General features: G+C 35.4%; 1 protein-coding gene across 1 annotated transcript in view; it reads right to left on the minus strand.

Moving 5' to 3' along the window:
• The window catches only part of BABAM2 (BRISC and BRCA1 A complex member 2), a 164,673-nt gene that overhangs the window by 92,845 nt on the left and 49,099 nt on the right, over window positions 1–22,729 (minus strand). Inside the window, exons 5-6 of the mRNA XM_071428010.1 lie at window positions 21,947–22,141; window positions 18,107–18,181 (exon numbers count right to left, since the gene is read on the minus strand). Of these exons, the coding sequence (XP_071284111.1) occupies window positions 18,107–18,181; window positions 21,947–22,141 (270 nt within the window). The remainder of the gene's footprint in view (window positions 1–18,106; window positions 18,182–21,946; window positions 22,142–22,729) is intronic.

The raw sequence follows: 22,729 nt of genomic DNA on the forward strand, positions 1-22,729 counted from the left end.
CAACCATGTCAGTTAAAAAAAGGCTTATTCTTAGCAGAATATGAACATTCCCAGTGACTTGAGCACTGTTCCTTAATCTAACATAGTGAAATTATTGTTAATGCCAAGTCCAATAGGAGATCCTTTTTCTTGGCCGTAATTCTGCAGGGATCTTAGGTAATGGAATCAAAATTTTGAGCTTTAGACAAGTACTGGCACAAACCTAGCTGCAGTAACCAGAGCAACCTCAAGCAATGTTGTAGTTACCTGGTGTCTGCTCAATAGACTATCATTTTTTGAGCCTCAGGCAGTTGGGGAATATATATCTTTGAATTAATTCCCAGTTAAAGCTAATTTTAATTAAATAAACTTAGGACATTCTGCTCCTCACCACAAATGATGTGCAGTATTATTCTAACAAAGAAGTTTAGTGATATTTGCCAACTTTGAGAAAATCCTCATTAGTGGATATCACAAATAAAGTAAATACTGATCTTCAATTTTACTTGTATTATAAATTATGTCACCGCATGTATTTTGAATTGGTGAAAAACTTGCGTGCTTATATTTTATCAAGGCCTAGCTTTATTCTTTTATTTACACAAGAGAAGTTCATATCTTCCACATTTCAGCACCTGAAAAAGTAATGAAATGTGGTCTGACAGTACCCAGCTCTGATATTGAGTCACCTTCATTAATTATAAAAGCTCAAAAAGAAAGGTAGCAAACTTCTGACACTATTACCAACAGTAAGTTAGGCATGCTAAGACTGATCTGCTTTGGGACCTACAGCGTTGTTCTGTCTGAAAGACAGCACTGAGTCTATAATCAGAAAATAAACAGGTCTTAGGTAACATACATCTTCTACAGGCACATAGAAATTCCAAGGACTTTGCAAAGAATACTCCAGGTATGATTAAAATACCTTCCAATGCTGCCTCTCAAAGTCAACACACCTTATTTATTATGCTTTTCACTTGATTAAATAAACAAACCTTATTAATTAAATAAAATCCATATAAGGAGGGTTTTGTTCCCATTGACATATTGGAGGCCTAGCAGGCTCCAGCACAGTTTAGAGCATGCAAAACAAAAAGATGAAAACCACTTTCTTCAGAAGAGCATGAAATACTGTGGCACTAATCAATCAGACTTCTGGAGCTAGGGTTTGAGCTCTGTGCTGAAGAAACTTGACTAATACAGAGATGACAATGCCAGGTTCTTATTCTTGTCTGAACCAATGCTGAAGCCATCAGCAATCCTGACTTTGGTAACAGCCACCTCAGCACTGGGAATAGCAATGGTTGTGTAATGAACAGTTGTATCCTAATAAAATTTCATAAATGAGTTTCTTTATTAAAATGCTGGATTTTTCATAGGGTAGCCAGGGGAGGCATAAGGCCATTCCTGAACTCAATTTTGGTTTCATCAACCTGACACCACAACAGCTTGAGCTGTCATTTACACCTAAAGATCTGAGTGCTCACATGTCAATGTCAGCAGGAAGAGAATGACACCTAAGTCTCACCACTGAAAGCTTACTTCATGCTAAATTAATTTGATGCCATTGCTCACGTGGATAGACTTGAATATAATTTCCACTGTCTTCTACTTCATTTTGACATATTGAACTGACATTAAATAATTTAAATAAAGCAGCACAAAAGCATTTGGAAGGTACTTATCATTCAAAATATCTCTGTCTTGAATTTATACATACATGCACTTTAAGCTAACAGTAGAAATTGAAACTATTACTTAGAAAGGACTAAAACAGTATTTAAAAGACAACCTAGGACTAAAGCAAAAAAATGTTTAAAACAGTAATTAAAAACTATTTCAGCTTGTTTGAAATGCATAAAATTGCTCATTTCCTCTCTACCTCCAACGCTGCTGTATCAAAGGACATTATTTGAAGAATTAAAAACATGTACTGAATGACAGCTCCTTAAATTGCATAAAGTTCAACCATGATAAACAAATACTCAAATGGACAAAGGTTAGCACACAGAATAGCTTGTACTCACCTATTAATAAATACCATATTATATTAAGGTTGACAGCCACAGCTAAATTAGCAGATGAAGTAATTATTGTATTTGATCCTCCATGGCTTAAAAATCACAACTACTGGAATCTATTTTTGGTCTGTAACTACCTTACTCTAGCAAAAGTTCATAGACCTCTTTCCCAATTCAAAAATGTGGAGATTAAGACATTTTATCAGTGATGTTACAGGGCTTAAGTCAGTATTTCAAAACCTTTTGATTCTGACTGCAAAGTCCCCCATCAATGCTGCAGAAAGGAAACTTATTAATTTCAATTCCTTTAACTGCCACCAACTGCCTTGTGAACAAGGAAAAAAATTCAAGTTACAGAAGCATTTCCAGTATCAGACAACTATCACTGGCAACATAAAATTCTTCTAATAGAAAAAGAATGAAAGAGTAATTCTTTTGATGAGCCAAATTTCAGCCTGATGCTTTTATAGGAATAATAAATCTCTAAAACCAGGATTCATATTATTGATGCAGAAATACTGAGACAAACTCAAAACTATTAATGGAGCAAAAGACACCACTTCAAATGCTTTTACCTGTCTGAACCAGTTTTGCTGCTTTGACACACCTACAATTCTTGTATATATTTATCCCTCAGAAACACAGAACAAGCACATAACACAAAGAGGCCTTTATATATAATGCCATATAATTACCCTTTACATTTCAGATGGTTTGAAAATCTGTGTTTATGAATATAGTTCTGTGATCATGATCCTGTTGACTTCAATGAGGGCAGAGTCCACCTCATGGACTAAAAAACACAGTCATCTCTTGACTGGCCTGAACTGCACCAATTGAGCCAATTAGACCAGCCTTTCTATAAAGGTATCCGAAATATTTGTTTTTAAAAAATTGCACGCAACTCCTTTCATAACAGGAGACATAACACTTCTTGCCTTGATCACTTTCCAGCATCATAAACCTCTACTTTTTTTCTAACACAAACACAGGGAAGTGAAACTACCAGCTAGTCCTTTCCCATAACATGAAATATAATGAAAATTTCTTTGAAAACAGGGAAGAAAACCCACCAACCATGAGATATACACCTGCTCTTCACTATAGCCAAAACTCTGGTTTCAAGCTAGAAATCAACTCTTTTTTATACCAGTTGGGTATGTAAGTGATTTGCTTCCATATGCAAGTGACTTTTTCTCATTAGTGAATAATCAGTTATTCTGTGTAACTGTACTATTATTTTCAGTATTTGTGTAAGAAAAACTGAGAATCTAGAGTTAGCAAAGCCACACCATCCTTCCAAAAAAGTAATATGGCAATTTGCTTTCCATACTGTGTAATTATCCACAAATATATTGCTTGGTAGGCTTTATTGATCAAAATCTGTTTTACATCTCGTACTTGCACCATATCTAACTTTCTATACACTGCAGGAAGAATACAATAGAAAGAAGTAAACTCTACTCTCATTGCTCTAGTTCTTTACAGAATAAAAAAAAAAGAACCAAGAAAAAAATTAATCCTTGTACTGCTCTGAAAATACAAGCACACATTAAGCCTAAGTTAATTTATTGAAAAGTTGTCTATCTGCTTTTCAGCATGTAAATGCTTCCAAACCACTGAATAGCTGTGCAACCAAAATTTTGTTGTAGAAAGAAATTTAAGACTGCAATAAGTATAAATTTGGAACTTTACGCCACTAATAAATTTTAAATATTTGCCCCTTGTTTTATATATGAAAACCCAGGAAATTATGTGACTTGCTCTCTCAGCATCAAAAGGAATCTCTTTAAGAACCTCAGTAGAAACAAAAAATATAAAAATTGTTCTGTGCACCACCCATGGACACACACAGATGCAAAGAGCACATACTGTCCTCTTTTTGTGCTCAACAGTTGTGATTACCTAAATGTCAGTTTGAGAATTCTGGTATTACTGCTACACTTGAAAAGGAAATATACTGTTAAAAATGGAATGCAAATTAAAAAATAGTGCCTATTCACTTTTGAACTTATTCTGTGATTTCACAATCTTAAAATAAAATTTATCATTTTCCCACCATAGATATCAACTCCCAGTAATTTCTCATCATTCTCAAAAGAAACATAAAACATATTGAAAAACAATAAATAAACATTTTGCGAACAATTATGTTTGTACACAACCAGGTCAGAACTGCACTGAAAAACTCTTATCTTCATATGCAAATTCCTGGAACACACACATCATCAAGTTCTTTTACTTTTTCTTCATTTTACTAGCAAGCTTCTAAACAAATGCAATTGATAACAGTCTCTAAGTGGGTGGGAAAAAAGATAAAACAAATCAGGCCTAGTATCCAGAAAAGGATTTACACAAATAGAAGAAAAATAAGTAGTTGTCTAAAAATTCTAAAAATTAACTTTTTATGTTTCTGATGGTATAAAACTTTGAGTTTTAAATCCAACAGTCATTTAAAGCTAAAACATTTATCAGCAACATTTATCATTACTTCCCCTGCCAACAAAATTTTTTTTCCAGACACAGTATTCCAGTATTCCTTCATGTGCTATTTGGAGGGAAATACTTCTCTGCAATAAAAATTCCTTCTGTATTTTTTTTTACTCCCTTCCAGCTTATACCAAACAAGAAAGCATAACAGACATCCTTTTATGGTTAAAAAGATCCTGACCAAGGTTCTTAATGTTCTTGGACAAGCAATGCCCACATTACCACAACACTTTCTTGACTTAACACAGTTTGAAGATGAGGACGATGCTTTACATGCTCCAGGCTGAACAGATTTGTTAGGAAGACATGTCCTGACAGATATGCTTAAGAGAGTAAGGCCATTGATTAATCAAGAAAGGAGCCCATTAAAATAATGGAATTAATATATTTGTAGATGGTTACTTAACAGGACACTGTCAAGGTATTTTTGTCAATTTTTGAATATTCCCTTCTCAATCAGCATTAATACATGCTTGGCTCCATATCTGCCTAGCTTTCAGTGTGTTAGAAGCTGGATTGCAATTACTGGCTGCATTAAAAAAGGAAAAAAAACAAAAAAGAAAACAGTCCTGAACTAATAATTTACATGAAGCGATAAATTGAGCATTTGCAAATACTTTGTTTTCTGTGTAATAGTTTTGCAAAGATCTGAATACCCTTATGCACAGGAGAAACAAATATCTGGAGACAATACCATAAAAGTTTCTAAACAGTGTTTTCAAAAGTTTACATGCAGTAAGCTTCCAAAATATTAATCTTGAGAAGAATCTTTTTCATTGTATTTTTCAAAGAATACAAAATTAGAACACAAAGATAAAGAGATAAGACTTGTTTCCAGTCTTTCTCTGTGATTCAAAAAACACTAATGTTTTGTACAGTTGTAAATATCTTAATTGAAAGTACGTTCTGAAATTGCCTTAATATGGTAATGCAGAGATTATTCATCTTTCTCTACAAATTCAGAGTCTTGCTTTTTCTGTCCAACCCCAAAATAGCTTTTGCATATTCAATGAGCAGTTAATAGTCTTCATACTGAAAACTTACTATCGATTTTTTAAGCTAACATTAAAGGAGAGATTTCCTTCACAGTAACAGTGATGATCGACTTGGTGAAGAATAAAATCAGCTGCACCATGATCTTCCACAAATGTTCGCAAATGGATCATCTGACTAAAGATTTAAACTGTATAATCTCTTAGATGGCCATTCTGAAATGGATTTAAATTACACTGATAGATTATTAAGCTGCAGGAAGGAGTTTACAAATTTAACTGAATGTCTGGTTGGTAAGCAAGTGTAAATATTCTACTTGTGCATTCATCCCACTTGAGCCAAGTTGTTCTAAAACTTTTTAGATGATGAAAGAATTTTGAATATCATCAAGTTTTTCATTCTAGTGTAGACATACTGTAATAATTTTTCTTCCTTTTAATTTAGTTTCAGATTCAGTGCATATGTAACCACTCTTTTCAGATGCCTCCCCACCCTCTTCACTCCTTTCCCTGACCTGTTTTTAGTCTCAAAAGATAATTAAGTTCATAAAAGCTCTTATGAAGAAGAGCAGTCAGGTAGAGGAGAGACACAACTGGTTATTCCACCAAATACTGCCACAGATCAATTCAGTTTGCTATGAAAGGCAGCAAAATGAGGGCCAAACAGTGAAAACACTTCTCATCTTTTCACTTGATAAATCCTACTTAGGACACATGGGAGAACAATAACAGCATAGTGCAGTGATTCAAGAAGATGAGGGATTAAACCTGCATGAAATGAACCTTCACTATTTCTACTGCTCACAAATGTGGTGATTTTACTTAAAACATCTGTATGTGCCAAAAAACTGCTCTAGAAGAGGTGTCCTGCAAAGCACACTCACTTTCTCTCTTGATGAAGAGCATTGCAAAATTAATTAGATTTCTTTTTTCAAATTCCACTTATACAGATCACTACTACAATTTTCCAAGTTTCCTGGGAATGCATCCTTCCAAACCTATGAGACTGCAATTTTTTCAATCTTACATGGATCTCTACTTCTTAATTGGCTTTGAATGACTCAGTTCTTTTCTATTAAATTATCTCTTGGTGCTATATCTTCTTTTATATTTAGTCTTGAAGGACTATATTGACCATTCTTATTCATACACAGTTACTCACCTTCTTGTAACAGTGATAACATTTCTGTATCGGTGGCATATAACTTTCTACACCATTTTTCCAGGAAGGATAAGTTTATTCAGTTATATTCACAAAATCCATAAATAAAGAAGCCAAGGGAAAGTAATTCTGCATACTGCAATGCTGCCTCACATGAGTCAGAGAAATAATATATGCCTCCAAGTTGCTTTAATAGGTATAGGCTCCTAAATGTGATACTATCATTGCCTGAAGGCCTGTAAACGGGCCTGCAGTTTGATCACACATCTTTTCAAGAAGGAATTGGCAACTTGTGGTAAACAACAGCAAAAAAGAAACAAAGAATAGTTTTGCTATTAAGTTGCAGCCATACAGTAAAAATGATGCTGCAAGAACGCAGCCGTAAATGCCAGTCTTGTTTATTACAAATTCAGTTTTACAGCTTCTTATGAAACATTTGCTATTGCATCAAGAGAATCTCTCTGGTAATTTCATTCCAACATTTCATTTGTTTTAGGAGAGCTCATAAAGCACTCAGTTCTAAAGCACTGTATTATTAACACCTCAGTCTTCTACCAAACAAGTAATACTCACCTATAATTTACACATCTTGAAATAAAGTTTCAACAATTTCTGATTTTATATGAAAAAAACCCCAATACTTGGAAAGGGAGTTTGAGCCGCCAGGTAAAAAAAGAATATTAATACAAGAGAAACTGCTCTTCTGTTCAGTAGCTCTAGTGCAGTCAATGTTAATTATACAAAACAAAGCTCAGAAATTACTGCCATTTTAACAGCCTTCTACTGACATTGTCAAAATAAATGATATACATAAAATGAAATGGATACACAAAGAACTACATACTACCTAGAAAGGTAAGTGTTCCATTTGTAAACAAAGATTAAACACAGCCTTAAGAATATAAAATTAAAATTGTATTTTAGTTTAAATATTTCTCATACAGACTGCAAGTCAGACTGCATGAACTTTGGTCTCTGTTCTGCAATTTATTTGCTTTTCAATATTTTTTTTATTAAGTGAAATAGTTGCAGTGCTTTTCTTTCATGCAGAACACAGCTCAATTCTTTGAGCTTTAGAAAGAAGGTATAATTGAAGTTCTAAGTATCTTTAGAGATACAGTTATCGTCCAAATGTGAAGAGGTGTCCAAAATCACCTTAAGACACTCAAGAATACTAGAGAATGTTATAGTGGCACAACAGTAAGAACCCATAATAGTGGAAAAATGGCCTAGGAGAAAAATCTCCACCAACTCTGAAGTCACGCAACTCTTTCTGCTGACAGGTATGGCTTGTTTTTCCTTGAAGAAAAGTGTGTCAAAATGAACCAAACTTAAATGTCTGCTAATTTTAATTGTGACGAGTCATGAAGGTTATAGAAAGAGAGAGGAGAGGAAGAACACTGCACTGGTTAAAGCCTTGGACAAGCCCTCTACTCACAGCTCAGAATTCCACTCTGAATGTGCATATACCTAGATCATGTTTCAAGTCCTGTCTGAAACACAGATGTTTTTTATCATATGTCACAACTCCTGTGAACAATATATTAAATTAGAACTTGCGAGATGAGCAGTTACTAATTTCATCTAATCTACGTACAGAGAAAAAGCAATAATACCTACATGTATGTCAAAATAGGAACGTGGGTATAACTTGACCTATATTTCAAGAGCTTATCTAATCACTTAACAATAGTAAAAAGAAAATTAAATAAGATTTATTACTTAGAAAAAGTAATGAGTCTAGGTGAAATGAGATAGAATTAATGATTTTATCTAGGACACACATTATAAATGCTAAACAATGAGAATAATAATTTGGAATGAGCGTGTTTATTCTTTGTTAACCAACACATTGTCCTCAGGGTTTTGCAAATGAATCACTGATTATTTACATACCATCAGTCAGTCATCAGTTTTAGTCAAGACATCAGTCATATTTGTCTAACATTTTTCTACACCAGAAAGATGTTACAGTAAAACAGACAATATCTGAAATCTCCAAATATATAAACACATTCCAGTATATTAAAAGCATATATATTTCAGTAGTGTATTACTTAAGACAGCCACAAAAGCGAGTCATTAAAATGACAAAATATGGCAAGAGATAGAACACCATTATCAGTTTAACTCTATTTCCCTATTTTCCTTCACCAGAAGGACTTCCTATGGTATTATATGGATATACTAAAGTGATATATGTGCATTCCAGACAGTTCATTACGCAACTTAAAACCAACATTTAATTCATGGACATATTTTTGCCCAAATTTTGATGCACTGGCACCTGCTAAGCCTAAGGAGTGCACCTAATTGTACCCAATGAGGCCAAACTAATGCTCCTCCCCACTGCCCCTTCTCTCCCATGGATGTGCTGCTTGCAAAGATTACAGGTCCCAGCACATGAAAGACATACAAGTTCTAGCATGAACACCTGAACTGTTAAAACAGCAACAGAGATTCGAGAAGTCTAAGTTTTACTTGCTGCTCTCTCACTGTCTCACTGAGATGCTGCTGGACAAGGCAGATTTTCCATTAGCCTTCTCATCTAAAGTCTCCTTCTAAAACAGAAAATGCCTACATACACCTTCTGTAAACAAGCAACCACCTTCTTAAACAGAAGTTACTATAGAAATTAAAAGCTTTACAGGAACATGGCACATTATTAGCTAGCAGTTGGTAGACAAAATGCTGTGCATTTTTTTTGTATCATGGAAGAAAAACAGCAGAACATGCTATATTTTTTTGTTTTTACTTTATGTTTTATGGTATTATGATTAATGACATTGCCACTATCAATTAGACAAAAATAAAAGTGATGGATCAGTCAACCCTTGTATGTTTACTGCTGAGAGTAACTGATTCAATGTTAAAGCTTTATTTTTTTTATTATTGTCTTAAACCTCTAAACCCATGAAACAAAGTAAAAGTGAGTAGTATTAAGCATGCCACTACATGATTATTTTACAGACATATATTTTAAAAAACCCAAACAAATGAAACCTTCTTTTAAGACTGCAGTCATGAAAGGATTTTTGTATATTTAACAAAAAAAAAGTTACCGATGCAAATCACAGCATTCAAACCAAGCATGACTAAGAATCATATGAAATCACCATACAGATGCACATTCATGCTAATATATTCTTTCTTAAGAAGACATAGTCTACTAAGCTGAAAGCTAGAACAAAAGAACCCCAGAACATTAAACCAACCCAGTCCTTGTAGCAGCAACTGACACTTTTATAAACAAAATTTACATTAAAATGTCAATATATGAGGTGCTGTAGGATTTAAGCCCTGATCTGAAGCCTTAGAAACAAACCCAGTATTAGGGGTACTGAAAGGGGCTGTGGGCTCAGCATGGAAACATCCTTCAGAAAATCCTACCATCGTGCTTTATGCACTTATGTATTTGCAAATACAGATTTGCTGGTTCCTGAGTTTTACAGATTACTTGCTACCTTCAAATTCTATGCTCAACAACTTCTCAATATTTTTTTCTTCAAGAAGAAACAGCAGTGTAGAACAAATGCAAGAGTTTTAAAAATATGTATTTCCAAGATCCATTTCCCACTTTAAGACCACTGTATATTGCTTGTTCTACATAGTATGGGCGGACCATGACAGATAAAACAAGCACCATCATTATGTAATAACTGCAATTATTTTTATGGCTATTGAATTCCATTCTTCCTATGCAATACATAAAATGCAAATGTAAAGCAATAGTACAAATTACAAGCCCTAACAAGGCAGTAAATCTGAACCAAGTCACGCAACATAATGTGTCTATAAACTTTCCCACCAGATGCAAAAAGGCTTTCAAAAGCTGCTCTTTTTAACTTATTTTTCTTTATTTTTTAAAGAAAATTAATGAAAGTCCCCCTATCTCTAGTCACACCTAAATAGCAAATTAGTAGTTCTACCAAATTGGAGGGGAATTCACAGAAATTGAGATGAATATTGTAAGATTTATCAGTAGATGTGGTGGTTCTTTCTTTTACTATTGCATTATAAAAATAAAATGTTTAAAAATAAAAGAACTGTCATCAGAAATACAGTTGATTGGAGACTATGATTCATATTAAGATCATAACCTATAAAAATCATCAGCTGTGCAGAATGAGCTGTTCCAGTTGACAGATCTTATTAACAAAATCTTCCAATAAATTACAGAAAATGCTGATTTTAAAAAATTGCTTTTGGCTTTCAGCATACAGAGCTTAAGGTGCTCCTGACACTAACATATTTTATGTGGTTTTAGTCACTAGATGCTACAAACAACTCATCTTGTTCTGGAAAAGCTGTACTAATAAATGTAGTGAGAATGAAGGGAAATTTTTTTCCCCAGAATTCAAATGTAACACATTTTTATCGTGAAGTACACTTTTATACCCCTTTGCTTCCCTTGGTTTGTGGGCAGAAGATATTAAGAACAAAATAATGAAAGGATGACTAATTAAATCATAGTGTCTGTAAGTATTTCTGCAGCTTCACTGAACTAAAGCAGTTATCACTTTACTCTTAGCTCTCCAATACCAGAATCAGTAGATTCTGTGACAAAACATGAGATGACCTATTCTGAAAAACCCTGTGAAGGTCAGTGATATGACTACAATGGTATGACCAGCCAAGAAGCACGATACAGTGGAATATGAAAGATATTATACACTTTCACCTACAGTGACAAGTGTATCTTGCAAAATAAAAAAACCAAACAAAACAAAATCCCCAAACATTTCCAGCTGACAGATCTTATGTTTTTTAAGCTATCATGAAAAACTAGACACTTAAAATATTTCAGCACCAAAAAAATATCTTCACATTTCACAACTTTTTAAAATACCAGAAACACTTCATGACACGAAGACTTTTTTTTTCCCTCCCCATGTTATTTTTGGCCTCAGTCAAGATGTAAGGTCCAATGGCTGGAGTTTGCCTGCTTCTGGCACTGGGCTTCTACTCTGACAATGGTCAACACATCGAGCTAAAGGAGCACTTCCTCACTGGTACTTTGTTGTTATTTTCAATGGAAAACGTGGACAGCAAAAGAAACTGCAGATTACTGGGCCAGGTTAAAATGAAAGACTCTATAAGAGACAAGCATCAATGACATCTATACTGATAAATGTCTTCTGCACACACAGCTTACATTTATTTTCCCAGCCTTTAGATCATGCAATTTACTGTCTTCAGCTGCTACAAATGCTACTGTTTCAAATACTGCTAGTACTAACTTGCAGAGACCCATTTCTAATCTAAAATCTCAGTGGCTCATTATAATTGTATGTTATAAAGTCCGCCTTTATTAACAGAAGAATCCCAGACAATCTTTGATGATCCATTATTCTGTTTAAGTGAGTTAATGCTGGTATAGTAATCAATCTACTGAATATCATACTGTCATCTACTTTTAAAATATAAACTATTTGCTCCAAATGCTTGCATACATCTCAAGATAAGCAATATTTTATGGAATGAAATTCAGGAAGTTAACTTTGTGCCTTTGTCACAAAGTCTTAAGTAGTATAATATTAAGATCAATCTAAATTATCCTAAAAGATCTCCATGAAAAGCATGGTCAGAGTATTGTGAATTATGAGGACTACATTTTATTTCAGGATTATCTGCCAATCTTAAAAACTTTCAGTTTTGCTAGTGGTGAAAGAGGTAAAATGACACCAGGCACCACAGACCTAAGAAGCTTCATACGGTATGCAGGTCCATCATTCTGTCCAATACAACATAAATACGTCTTGGAAGGTAGTCAAATAGAATATGCTGCATAACATTCTACACTCTTTTGAGAGGTAGCTGCCTGGCACAGACTAAAACAGTCTAGTGCAAAAAGATCAAGTCAGATCTGAGCTCCACATCATTCTTGACACTGTTGTGACCTCAACACACTACACATCAGGTTTTAGTTAGTCAGCTACAAACAAAATCAATGAAACTTAAAAGCAAAATAAAATATTATTATTTTTCAGAATATTTAGCTCAGGTTTTTCAAACAGCATTAGAACTTTATACAAGTGCATTTGTGTTTTGGCATTTGCAGCAATTTAACACAAATCTTAAATGCTGTCAAAGAAATCAAACTGCTAAAGCACAACAGAAAAGAAATTGGCCTGGAAAAAAAATCTCATTTCACCTTGCATGTTACACTTTTGTTTGTTCTGTACTATGGTTAATTACTCAAACATAGACAAGTACTGCAGTCTTTTCACAGTACCTGGAATTTGGCCTACATTGTAAACAAAAGTTGCAATAAAGTCTTTTAAGAGACTTCCAAATGATGAAATCAGACCAAGGAAAAAAACACAAATATGTTCTTATCTTTCAATTTGAACTTGAGGATAAACCTCTTCCATTGACAGTGTTACACACAACTGTTTGGCCCCTGGCAATGTGTCTAGACAACGTCTGTTATTTATTTCAGTTCTAAAAGATCAGCACTAAATACAATGGTCATCACCAAAAAAAAACATCTAAAGAAACAGGTCTACGTTGCATGTTTCCTTTACACTTCAATACTGACAAATTATTGGAAGGCTGCTGGTTACAGCATCATAGCTAAATCAGTCCTGATATTAGCTATTCACTGGAGCACAAGCAGGTACATACACACAGAAAATGAGTACCTTAAAAGATACATACAAGAAGGTGGTGTAATCAGGGAACATCTTACGTAATCAAAACATTAAAAACCCCCACGGAAATAAGAAGAGAAATACCTCAATGTCTTGTTTTTAACAGCATCAATGGCTACACACTCTGAAATCCACTGATACTGTGCAAGAATACTACAGCCACATAAACAAGTACAATTTTTAAGTTACTGAGCTGGAGGTTTTTAATGATTTGTCATTATGATTACATATGTGCCCCTAGTTGAGGAAAACTATGAAGAAAGAAACAAAGCTACACAGAATGAATGCACCTAGGTAGCCAAGAAGGTCCATAGCATCCTGGCTTGTATCAGCAAGAGTGTGGCCAGGCAGTGACCATGCCCTTGTACTCAGCACTGGTGAGGCCACACCTCAGGTGCTGTGTCCAGTTCTGGGCCTCTCACTACAAAAAGGACATTGAGGTGTTGGAACACGTCCAGAGAAGGGCAATGGAGCTGGAGCACAAGGCCTGTGAAGATGGACAAGGCTTCTGGGGTTGTTCAGGATGGACAACTTGAGGCTCAAGGAGTGCCTTTATCTCTCTCTACAAACACCTGAAAGGAGGTTGTAACGAGGTGGGGGTCAGCTTCTTTTCCCAGGTAACAGTAACAGGAGAAGAGGAAATGGCCTCAAGTTGCACCAGAGGAGGTTTAGATTTGGTATCAGGAAAAATTTCTTCACAGAAAGAGTGATCAGGCACTGGAACTGGCTGCCCAGAGAAGTGGAGGAGTCACTACCTCTGCAAATGGTCATTTCATGTGTAGATGGGGTATTTAGGGATGAGCATGGAGTTATTAGTGGACTTGGCAATGCAGGGTTAACAGTTTGACTTCATGATCTTAGAAGTCTTTTCTAACCTAAAAAATTCTATGAGAATTTGAAAGAGGTATTTTAGATGTTGAGCCTATTAACTATTTTATTACTGTGGCGTACACAGTACCTGTAAAGAGGCAAAAATGCAAACTAGAGTCTGACTCTCAAAATGAGTATATATGGTGAATACCTCCCTTTATAAAATACTGTGGAGAAAATGAAAAATACTACAACCAACAAAAAGAATTTAATTCAAAACGAACACGCTGATTAAAAATCCAACTGCAAAAAAAAAAGCAAAGGAAAAGTATACAAGGATTTTCTTGAGGCAAACCTCATTCTTTTCAAATAAGAGAACCTTAATGAAAGATTTATCACAATAAACTTTGCAGTAGTTTGAGCCATCGGCTTGATTCTGCGGCTGTTTCAACACAAAGTTTTCACTTATATCAAATGGATTTGCATAAGAAAACCATTTGAAAGTGGATACAAAGGTCCACATTCAATTAAAACCTTTGCATTAAAGTATAGCTTTCTAAAAGAAAAAATAATGAATGTGCTTTTTAAGTGTAAGCCAACATTTCTTTTAGAACAGCTATTTAGCATAGAAAATACACAATGATGCTTTTTCTTTCAAATGTAAAGGAATATGGCAAGAGAAGTTATGAAGAGAGATTTATCTGCTGCAGGCATTATAACAGGTATTATGTTTCCAACTAAATAAAATCTGAAGAAATTTTACTAGAATAACTGAACACATTTTGCTACAATTTTAGAATTCAAAGGAAGAAACAGTGTACTCAGCATTACTCTTTAAACTATCCTCAGTCTTTTAAATATACTCATATATTTTACTTTAAATGTACACACACTTGAACCCAATTTTAAATTTAGTGCCACAAATACTTTTGAAGTAACATGGCAAATTTGCCTCTCCAATCTGTAACAATCCAACATCTGCTACACCTCCAAACTTTTATTCTTTATAGGAAAAGTACTCTCACTACAATAAGTATGAAGTTGACACAGTAACAGCTTATGATTCCAGAGTGTATTCTCAACAACCCCGAAGATTTTGTAACACTGCATACTGATCACACATCATCAAACCTTATGATACAAAGTTTTACTGTCATGCTTGTAGTGTGATTACCTACTGAAATCCATAAAAACTTCAGAAGAGCATTAGAAATCACTGGGATACTAGGGAATGATTGATTAGGCAAAAATAATGGTCTTTAATATTTCACCAGATTTTAATGCAAGTAGTATTAATTAAACATAAAAAAGAAAATGTCAGAGAAAGCACAACAGGTTTGAACTTTGCAAATCATGACAGAGAAGCTACTGCACACTATAAGGTTGGCTGCAGACTAGAACATATTTCATACACATTAAATTCTGCAGTAAAACATTAAGCTGTTAATACACTAACAGCCTTCAATTGCTGATTGCTCTTCCACCTTTCAGGGTAATATATTAACAATTATTTCCACTGCATCAATAAAAGCTCTCTCAATCATGTACCATAATCCAGCAGGCGGCAGGTAGCATTGAAACCAGCATGACTGGCAGCCATGATGGAAATAAACTATTTTATTGCAATATATTGGAGATCTATTTATGCCAAAAATCTCATCCAAAAAAATAAAAGAAAAAGACATGGACAGCTTAAAAAAAAAAAATCTCTTTTTTGTTTAATAGCTCCTTTACTAATTTGGAGTAGTCAGAGTACAACTATTTAAATCATAACGGAGTAGTCCTGATTCTACCTGCTTTCATGTTGTCTATTTTGCTGTCACAAGAGATGACATTCATCTAGTTCAGAATACATACAGGAAGTTGAAGGCAGCAAGGGGTATATAAGATCCTGCCTGCTACAAAGCACACTCTGTCATAACCCATGCTGGAGCCTAATTCAAACCATTTTTCTACTGTCAACAAATACTTCTGGAATAAAACAGTATTTCTTCTCCTGTGGCTACTCAGCCAGACTACATGTCACTTTCCTACTACAGATAGTTAACTTGCCAGCTTACACTGTAGAAGCCTGATCAAGAAAACGAAAGATTTCACTATTACATTGCCCATCAAGAAGGATCCACTGCTGTAAAAATCCAGGCTATAACATATGAAACTACATTAATTTTAAAACCCCAAAGCTAAGACATTAAGACTTCTGAAATATCAGAATAAAGGCAGACTGGGAAACTTTGATTCTGCTACCTGCTCTGTGTGTCTCTTCACCTCACACTACATATGCATGCAAAATAAACACATGCTTTCCGTCAGACTAATGAATCACTCAGTACCCAGGATGAATATATCTCCAGGACAAGACTTGTGGAACACTAATGATTTACTCACACTACATGAACCTTGTTTAGAGAAGATGCTTAGAGAACATGATTGGGAATTACAGTAAGGAGGAGTATGCTGTCATGCATTAAAACATTGCTCTTCAGAAACAACTGCAGGTTCTATCATGGTCTTCCTACGTGATGACAGGTACATCAATCATACGCCACCTTCCAACCTGCAAGGTTTCCCTGAAACTGAACACAGAGGTACAAGACAGACCTGCAACTGCAGCTATTCAACATATTCCTGCACTTGTCCTGAAATTCTTGACCCATTTAAAATTGATTCTGAGAAATACAGCACTTGGGAATTCTGGCAGGAGCAGACAGCACAGTTCACACTACACATTCTCAGTCGTTTTTCCAGAGTCTTTCAGAAGCAAATCACAGCTAGCCTGCAGTCCAGGTGAACTGTTGCTGTGTCCTGCTTAACACCAAACTTCCAGAAAAGGCCTTAGCCAACCCTCTTACATCTGATCAGAAACATTCCCATCAAGTGAGAAGAAAAAGCCCAATGGAAGACAGCAGCTGCTACTGAAAGTATCTGCATGCTTTCAAGAAGTAGCTAATTACTCAAACAGAAAATCTACAGAAGCTAGAAAGATTTAGGGTTCCAATCTCAAACTGCAACCAAAAAATTCAGTCAAGATTATAGTTGTGCCTGCCTTTACTTTCATGGGTTGTGGCTTGAGGCATCTTATTTGGTGAAACACTGAAGACTCACACTTGCAATTATGATTTAACAATAGTTGAAGACAGTTCTAACAATAAGACGAAGAGGAGGTAATGGAATCCAAACTGACAATTTCATCTCAACACATTAGTTTTTAAAGATTAAGTAGCTGTTCCTCTTTCCAAATATTTAAAAGAAGGCAGACACATGGTTTAAAGGCAAGATGAGTGTTGGCAACATCAACTGACTCAAACCTTGTCTGCAGTGGAAGTTCTGACACTTCACGCTGACAGTCATGATAGACAGAAAAACCAGATCTCACTGCATTCTCTAAATATAGTAACATTGACCTTATGATGGGCTTCCACAGTAGCTGCTTCAAAGAGAGACTGTCCCTGTGCTGTAAAAACACTCATTTCAAATTCTTCCATGGTGGTAGTTTGTCACAAATCGCTTTTTCTGTTTTTATTTCTCCTCTTAGCAAAGAAATAAATGCTTTTTCATCCCATTTCGCAAAAATACTCTATAGCACTACTTTCAAAAGCATCTGGTTAAATTTCTCTTCATTGTGAACAATGAAGTAATGTAATCACTGAAGCTTTCAAGTAACCAGAATTTGCTTTCATTCTCTGTTAAGAAATGGTATATTTAGTTTGCTTTTCTGCTTCTACTATCAAGACTATTGGTACAATTGAGACTGTTCATTAAAAATTCCAACACTGACAGACATGTCATGAAATTCCACAGATTCATACAAAAGGCGCCATTAAAGTAGCACACAAAACAACAGCATGTCCAACATCACCTTCCCAAAACATGATCCAATTAGATTTTAGAAATGGTGAACTTTCAAACTCTTGGAGAGCAGGAAAGCAGGAAAGTCAAAATAATTATTAAGGAGATTCCTCTCTTCGCAAATACTGTCAACTTAGACAGTTATTTTACCTTAAGAAGGTATGTAGGAATATTGCTGAAATCGACAGGCAACTTCAAGAGGAAGCGAGCCGAGAATTCTCCAGTCTGTGGAAAAAAGGTAACACTAATGAGACCTGGTAGCTAAAAGAGAACCACAAACATTCTGAAGATTAAATACTATCCAGAAAAATGCATAAGAGCTCATACCAGAGAGAAGGGGTGAGATTTAAACAAAATTGCTGAATAGAAGTACTGGAGAGGAAAAAAAAATTACAGATTTCACAGGTGTCATACAAAAAACCACCTTAAAAAACATTAACCCTCATTGCCAGTAAGTCAACAGCAAAAAGTAGATTAAAACAATATGCATGACAAAAAATCAGACTATATTTTGTTACGCCCTAAATATAGATGTATCTTGGCTGTACTCATTTCCGGACAAAGGTCTGGCAAGAGCTGCAAAGAGTCTGAAAGCTAAGCTAAAAACCTGACAAATTGATAAGAACATGTAGATAAAACAGATGCATCTTTACAAACACTGCAGATATATGTAAAAGAATTTGTGTTTCAAAGGTGAGCACATATCAAAAGTGTCATCTGAATAAAGTTAGAGGAAAAGAGTTCAAGTAGAAGGTTTTAAATAATTTGTTTTCAGAATTATGTAACTCTAAACACCTAGACAACCGTTTACTGAAAATTTGCCAATTTCCCATACACATTGCTCTTTTTTACGCATAAAGGGTATGTGAAGGAAATAGAAAGGATTTCCTCTCTGTTTCATACACTTCCTTAAAACCAGACTTTGTCCACCTGGTTATAAAGCAATGAAGTTAGCTGTTTTTTAAAAACAAATGCCTGCCTGATTTCCTTCATGTTAATTTTTTGTTATCGCTATTTTTTTAGTTCAATATAGTAGCCACACAGCAGCTATATTTGTTAGGTACGTTGAATTAGCAGTAAAAAGTGTTAAACACTGATTTTATGCAATTAATTGCAAAAACTGGGATAATTTGAGACAAGCTAACCAATTTGTCTGTGCCAATCTGTTTCTGGGTAATCTACCAGGCATGAACTATAAATACCTCATTCTACCTTTAATTCACTAAACAAGAAAAAAACAAGATCTGGAACGGAACTGAAATGTTCCTAATGGCACCTTTCAAGTTATATTATTTGCCAAAAGGATTTGTGTGACATTGGGCTGTAATTCACCCTTTTGCCAGCTAGCTAAGAATTGCCCTTAAAATTTGTCACTGGTAGTCACACAGGATAGGCAAAGAAATTACTCATAGAAACACTATGCAACAAAAAGTGAGGGTAGACTAAAGTCCAGCTGTGAAATCTCTCCTGATTACACCTCTTGTGAGGAGAGGTACCAACTTCCTGATGCTGTATTACTGATGTATGCAGAAAAACCAACAACTTCTTGCACACATTTAACATGGAGACTGCTGTGATGATGATCAGGGTCCTCACTTCTTATCCAGAGTGAAATGATATTACAGATAGTGCTTCTCCTCTGGACTTACAAAAAATGCCAGACAACATTTGCCATAAAATCAAAAAAATTATTTTTGGTATAATACCAAGTCTGATGTACTGGGATGGCCACTGAGCACATGAATGACCTCTGATCAATGCTGCTCTGATCATCAGCTGCTCCAAAAAGTCTACATCTTTCATATCATTCCATCAAGATTATTTTGCAAACTAATTCTTCCGAAGGTGTTCTGGCTGGACAGGGAGCAGCCCCTGTCCATGGTGCTCATTTCCCCTGCCCAAACCAGCTGGATACAGGCATCAGGTCAAGACAGATGAATTTCTGGCCACAGCCCTTAGGGACTGGGTATTTAACGGGCTCCTGCATCTGCTGGTATTCCTCCAACAAGAAGCCACTTAGCTAGATAGTAGTTTGTTGATTTATCATATATCTTGGAGACTTGCACTTTAGGAAACTGGAGGCAGTGGAACAAAGGTATAAGAGCAAATTTCTGTTCTCTTCTGGGTCAGAGTGCTGAATTCAGGTCTTCTCTTTAAAGTATTTTAAACTCATGCACCTAAGATGATTGCTTTCATAACACTGTGAGAGGCTCATACTTTATTATTTCAGAAATCTGCCGAACTACTATTGTTGCCTGAGAGACAGCAGCAACATGAATTTCAATGACTTCTAGGCAGAGAAGTTAAAAGGCCATTTGCCTCCTGCTTTCTGGAAAAACAGTCCTATTTTGCTGATCCTTGAGGCTAACAAAACAAGAAGTTGTAGGGGACAGTAAAGAGAACTACAAAGGGTAGTTTCACAGTTTTGTTTTAGGATACTAGTAAACAAGCCTCTTATATATACCAAGTTCACAGAATCTTCAAAACCCTCAAGAGTCTTCTTGACAGAGAATAAAGACTTGGAAAAAAGCACATGCTATAGAAAAATCTATAGCTCTGCTATATGAAAAGGATTTGGCTCAAAATGTATTTATTTTATTGGAATGTTTCTAATTAAAAAAGCATTTAAAATTAAAGAAAAGAAAGTTCTTTATTCAGTCACCAAAGACTGAGAAAAGACTCGATAAAATTTCAGTTCAGTTCAGCAAGTCTTCTGCACTTCAATAAACCAGTCTGATGAAATTTAGAGATATAGCAAGTTGTTTGGGATGCAAGCTATGGACAATAACATCTGTGAATAAGTTAATTTCAATCAAATATTCTGATCTATAAACATTAAAGAGGTCTGAATTTCTTTGATGAAGAAAATTAAATCTGGGTTCAAATAAAAAAGCCTAGATGACTTGCCTAAGGGAAAAAAAAACTAGATCAATGTGTGAGTTGTAGAGTAAACATCCTTGAATCACCTGTAACTTAAAGATGATTGAAGTGATATAAAGTTGAATTCTAGTCTTGATAATAGGAGTGCTGAAATTTCATCAATTTTCAGACTGCACCTGTTTCAGAAGATACAGCTTCTGAAGGCCAGTTTATCTTAAGAGTATGCTATTTCTGAAAGCAAGGGGGAAACAAGTCCTTCATAAACACCATCAGATATTTCCTGACATATCTTACTCCAAACTTCCCAAGAAAAATATATTACCAGCAGCAAAAACTTGATTTTTTGCAAAGCTTACTCTGTGGCAGAGATCAATTTTTAAAAAACGTCAATTCACACAGTAACCAAAATGCCTGCATTGCCAATGGCCACACCTTAGAGGTCTATACACATAGTGTTTCTATATAGAATGGCACATTTCCCATGTGGGAACTTCAGGAAGCAGATAAGCCAGTTTAATGTCTGACTGTCCTACGAAAGCATGGCCCTACAAAGTCACTGCTCTAGCCTACCTTGCCTCCTCTTGCAGAAAATTACTTGGGTTAGTTTTTCCTCTCCCGGAACAACTCATCTCAGCTTAGACAAGTGCAAGAGAGATACTGGCAGCTGCAGCTACCAATTAAACCAACTCAAACATAATGTGGAAACACACCCTAATGCATCCTACCCCTAAGCAGACTGGTAGGCTGGCAGGGTGTCATACCAACACAGTTATTCTGCCTCTCAAATCTTCAAAGCGAACTCAAAACTTCCACATTGATGTTGTACTGTGCTCTCTAAACACAGCACAGGCTTTTCAACAGTTTCAAAGTTTTCACCTATCAACCAGATGAATGAACACCAGGTTCAAAACCAGTTCTCACCTGGAAATCTGGTTCAACCAACATAATGGAACACAGCAACATCCCAAACAAGGAATATAGAAAATCAGCTGAAGTCAAATAGTTTTCTCCATCAGAAACATCAAGCATGGAGATGCACAGGAAGAACTTACGTTTTCCCAAGAAGGAGTTGTATTTGTTAAAAGCATTTTAGATGTAATAAGAGCTTACCCAGTTGTTTTTTTTGCCAGCATAGATTTCCATGTTTTCTCCATACTGGGGCTCTTCAAGTAAAGTCTGATACTCAAACATGAGACGAGAACTCTCCCGTAATCGGCTGCACTGAAATTGATGATACTGCTGCACAAGCTCTTTCACAACAAGCAGCAGGCATTCAGGGTTTGAAGGATTCCAGGAAGCTAAATTCTGTTGGTTAGAAAAGAACAAAACCCAAAATTGTTGACACCAATAAAAGACAAGCGATCCCCCTTCCATACTGATGCCAGAGGCATGTGGAACACTTTTGACAAAGCTACATGACAATATTAGAATACAAAGGTTCTACCATGCTTTGGAAGAAAGCCAGGTCAAACAGCAGAAGCTTACTGACAAATAGAAGACCTACTATAAAACTGATAAAAGGGCTAGTACCAGGCTTATGTAGACCCAAATGACCATTCTATTCTTTCCTGAAATTATAGGAAAATTATAGTTGCATCTGAGAACTGGAAAAGTTTTAATCAAATTAACACAAGGCAACACACAAGTACAACCTTGCACAGGAACTGATTCAAAAAGCAGTCAACTAAGTGAATAGGGCAAATTAACACTAACTACAGAAACTGCTCTGCTTCATTATCTCAAGCAGTGGCTACATTATCAGTGGTAGAGCAAACGGGTTCTCTTCTCTTGCCTCTACCTTGTGATTTATTTCACCTTAACTGCCTCTTCACTTGAATTACCCTGACTCATCCCCTTAACACAAATTTCATCTGTACACAGAAGTCTCTTTAA

Source organism: Agelaius tricolor, unplaced genomic scaffold, assembly GCF_023055355.1.
Source record: "Agelaius tricolor isolate 1412-34295 unplaced genomic scaffold, bAgeTri1.0.p SCAF_1, whole genome shotgun sequence".
Lineage (NCBI taxonomy): Eukaryota > Metazoa > Chordata > Aves > Passeriformes > Icteridae > Agelaius > Agelaius tricolor.